Raw genomic sequence first — 3,482 nt, forward strand, 5'->3', positions numbered from 1 at the left:
CGCAGTTGAAATTTAGATCCCTAGACCTTCATCATGTTCATATGGGGTTAAGGCAGGTTTACACATGGTTAGCTATGTCAAGCCATTTAAACTTTGTCTTCATGTTCAAACCCCATCGGCTGTAGGTAAATCCTGCCTCTAGAAAAAAATAACATAAATAAAAATTACAACAAATAAAAAAAATACAAGAAGGCTCAAAACCAGAAGTGGTCTACCAATTTCAAAGAAAAAATGCATGCATGTCACTTAAAATTTATAAAGTTCACTAGCATCAAAGCAAATTAGAATGCAAGGGGATATAGAGATTTATGACCACCATAATAATCTTAAAGAAACTCAGGTGGGTTACTGCTTCTTTTGTTTATTATTCTGTTTTTCTTCTGGTCACTCCAGGTAAGCATTCTTTGTCGTAATGCTGTAGATAAATGCAGTTATCTATTAACATGAACACAAATGTTTAAGGCCGACTTTGCTAAACACAATTAATACAAGTCAAGTAAAAAAATATAATGCAGACCAAAAAGTAGGAATGGTTGCTGTTTATGTTAAGGGGAAAGAAGCAAGAGCATTGGTGAAGAAATAAAAAAATGCTATGTATACCGATAAATTGCAATGTAGATCAGCACAGAGATTTTGAAGCATCTACAAAAGGGTTAAAGAAATTCATTTAGGTAATTTTCAGTTGGTGTGAGGATAGTATACTTTAATTTTTCCCATAATAATTGCTGGTCTTTTTTCTCTAATGGCCAGTCCAGGTAAGTCTTTTTGTTCATGAGTCTAGCTAATCTGTGATAGTAAGAGATCTCCTCCAAGGAGATCTTCTCCAAAAGGATCAGTAATAGACAGTCTCTGCTTTCAGCAATCAGTCTGTAAGTGGTCATCTTCATCTCCATGGAACACCACTGGCTCCGCAAGTAGTTGCGTGTAACTATACAAATGGTCCAACGGCTTTTCTGAATGCTGTCCATGATATTGTCCACAATATCCTTGCCCAGTTCAAAGTCCCTGTTGTGCAAGCAAAGTGTGATGAATGGTGGACCACTTTGTTCCAAGTTTGGAAGAAGCTGGTTTACAACCCATTCTTCATCATAGCTACTGTAGGATACAAATGCATCATATTGATACTTATCCCCATGTCTTCTGGAAATCCTGTTGTTTAGCCTTTCTCTGACTAAGTAATACAAATATAATAAGTTCCACCAGATGCTTTCATGTAGCAATGCAAATAGAATAAAGGACAGTGTGATACAGAAGGTTAACATGAACAATGTAAATTCTAGCACTGGTGGACACTGTGTATCAAGATAATCAAGAAAGTTAAATGTGATTGCCTCAGTTGAACAAGTCTGCACACTAAAGTCAAAGACTTGTACATGAATATTGGTAGCTAGCCATTCAATTATCCAGAACATCTCACAGTTGCATTTAAAATCAACATCATAGAAATAAATGTACTCAAGTTTTTCCAGACTGTTAAATATTCCATGTTCCAACACTATAATGGTCTGTTTTTCCACTAGTAAACCATGCAGGGATCTGAGGTCCTTAAACATGTTGACTGTAAAATGTGTTATCCCAGAATTCTTCAGATGTAGGGTTTGCAGCTTGTACAAACCATAGAACAGGACCTCTGCATTAATAACAGACCTTTGAACATATCTGTGTATGTCTTGCAAATAAAGATTTTCCAAACTGTGTAAGTAAGGAATTGTAGAATTTAATTGACTTTCTACATGTATTTCATTCTGACTGGAACTGTAATGCAAAAGTCTGAGGTTAGTAAAATACTCCAGTGCAGGTACCCCTGTGAAACAGATGAACAGATTATTGTTCCAAATATACAGCTCCTCTATTTGTGAAAATGGAAATATGTCACATGCAAGTGTCACTACCGAAGCGTCAACTTCTAAAACTTCCAGTGAATGCATAAATTTGAACTCATCCTGGAGGTCTACTGTACCACCAAAAGTTTTGATAGCTACGTTACATAGGTGATCTTTGAAGTCGCTAAAACACTCTAGGTGATACACATCATCTGCAAAGCTTATCTTGAGTTCTTGGAGTTTGTTTGTTTCAGAAAATGCCCATAAGTGAATTTCCTTTAATTTATTCTGATACAAGTTCAGTTTTTTAAGTTGGTTCAAGCCATTAAAAGTATCAGAGCCTATGTGAGAAATGGCATTGCCTCCAGATTTAATAGTTTCAGATTATCCATACCAATGAAGGCAGAATCCTCAAGATGATTAATCTCGTTGTCATTCAGCAACAAAGTCTGGAGGTTCGTCAAGCAAAAAAACTGTCTATTTTTTAACAGCTGAATCTTATTTAATGTAAGATCCAAGTATGTGAGCTCGACCTGCTTAGTGTCATGAGTGCAGGGTTCAAGAAATGAAATTACATTTTCAGAAGCAATTAATTCCTTTACATTTGTAAATGTATATATTAAATCTGATGTGAGGTCCCTTAATTTATTTTCTTTAAGATCCAGTCTCTTCACTGTCAATAGTTGGATTCCAGTGATGTTAATTTCAGAGATTTCATTTTGGTTTAATAGCAACTGTTTGACTTGAAAATGCTGCACAATGCTGCATACCGAAAAATCTTTATAAAGACCTGTACGCTGCAAAGAAAGAACGTCAATCCTTTGTATACCAGCATTAAAGAGGTCTTTTACATTTAGGGATGACATACCAGCTTTCAGGACAGATAAATATGGAAAATCACACAAGGCATGTTCCTCAATTTTCTCTAATCTGTTTCCACTGAGGTCAAGGTATGAAACATTTAGTGGCAGAAATAAAGCGTGCATTCTGATAGAAAGGGATAGACAGTCATCTTTGCTTATAACTTTAATTTCGTTGTCACAGAGTGACAGGTTTCTCAAAGCTGAAAGTGGGCTTAAATGTCTTGTAACATCCGATAACTTGGTAATTTCATTAGAATTTAAACTAAGAGTTTCCAAGTGGATTAGAGTAAACAGAATTGTCCAGTTGATTTGGCTGAAATGAACACCCACTATATATAGTTCCTTTAAAGAATAAAGTCCAGTTAATGCATACATATTAAAAGATGCTTTATAGTCAGTTTCTATCCATAGAAGATTCAGATGCCTGAGACCTTCAAAGGCACCAGTCATAAACTGAAAACTGTTATCTATGTATACAGCAGTTAGATTATAAAAACGAGATAGTGCACCTGGCCTGAATATTCCATTAATCCAATAAAAACACATGGCATCTGTCTCATCTGGAATATTCTTCATGTCCCTGATAATGTCCTTACTGCGTATGCAGATTGCAATTGCCATGAAGTCTCTTTTTCCAAATTCGTCAGGACATATAGAAACATCTGCCAAAGGCAAACCTTGAAAATCCTTTTTGAACAGCTGGCATTTTTTTGCAGTCATTCCAATGGATGGAGTATTCAAAAGAAGTAAAATAACCCAGCTAGAAAATGCCGGCAGCAGTGCTTTAAATGAGCCC

The 3,482-nt window shown here is 35.8% G+C and overlaps 1 protein-coding gene across 1 annotated transcript; it reads right to left on the bottom strand.

Moving 5' to 3' along the window:
* Nucleotides 1–351: 351 nt before the first annotated feature.
* On the bottom strand, nt 352–2,632 carry LOC122800183 (toll-like receptor 13). Its single transcript, XM_044069690.1, has one exon. The coding sequence runs from the start codon at nt 1,926–1,928 to the stop codon at nt 654–656; it is 1,275 nt and encodes a 424-aa protein (XP_043925625.1). The 5' UTR covers nt 1,929–2,632; the 3' UTR covers nt 352–653.
* Between the last annotated feature and the right edge of the window lie 850 nt (nt 2,633–3,482).

The sequence above is a fragment of the Protopterus annectens genome, chromosome 4.part0 (genome assembly GCF_019279795.1).
Source record: "Protopterus annectens isolate FY-2018-M chromosome 4.part0, PAN1.0, whole genome shotgun sequence".
Classification (NCBI taxonomy): Eukaryota; Metazoa; Chordata; order Ceratodontiformes; family Protopteridae; genus Protopterus; species Protopterus annectens.

Excerpts from the sequence above, each read along its gene's own strand:
- LOC122800183 (XM_044069690.1), bottom strand. The coding sequence starts at position 1,928 with ATGCATTCACTGGAAGTTTTAGAAGTTGACGCTTCGGTAGTGACACTT.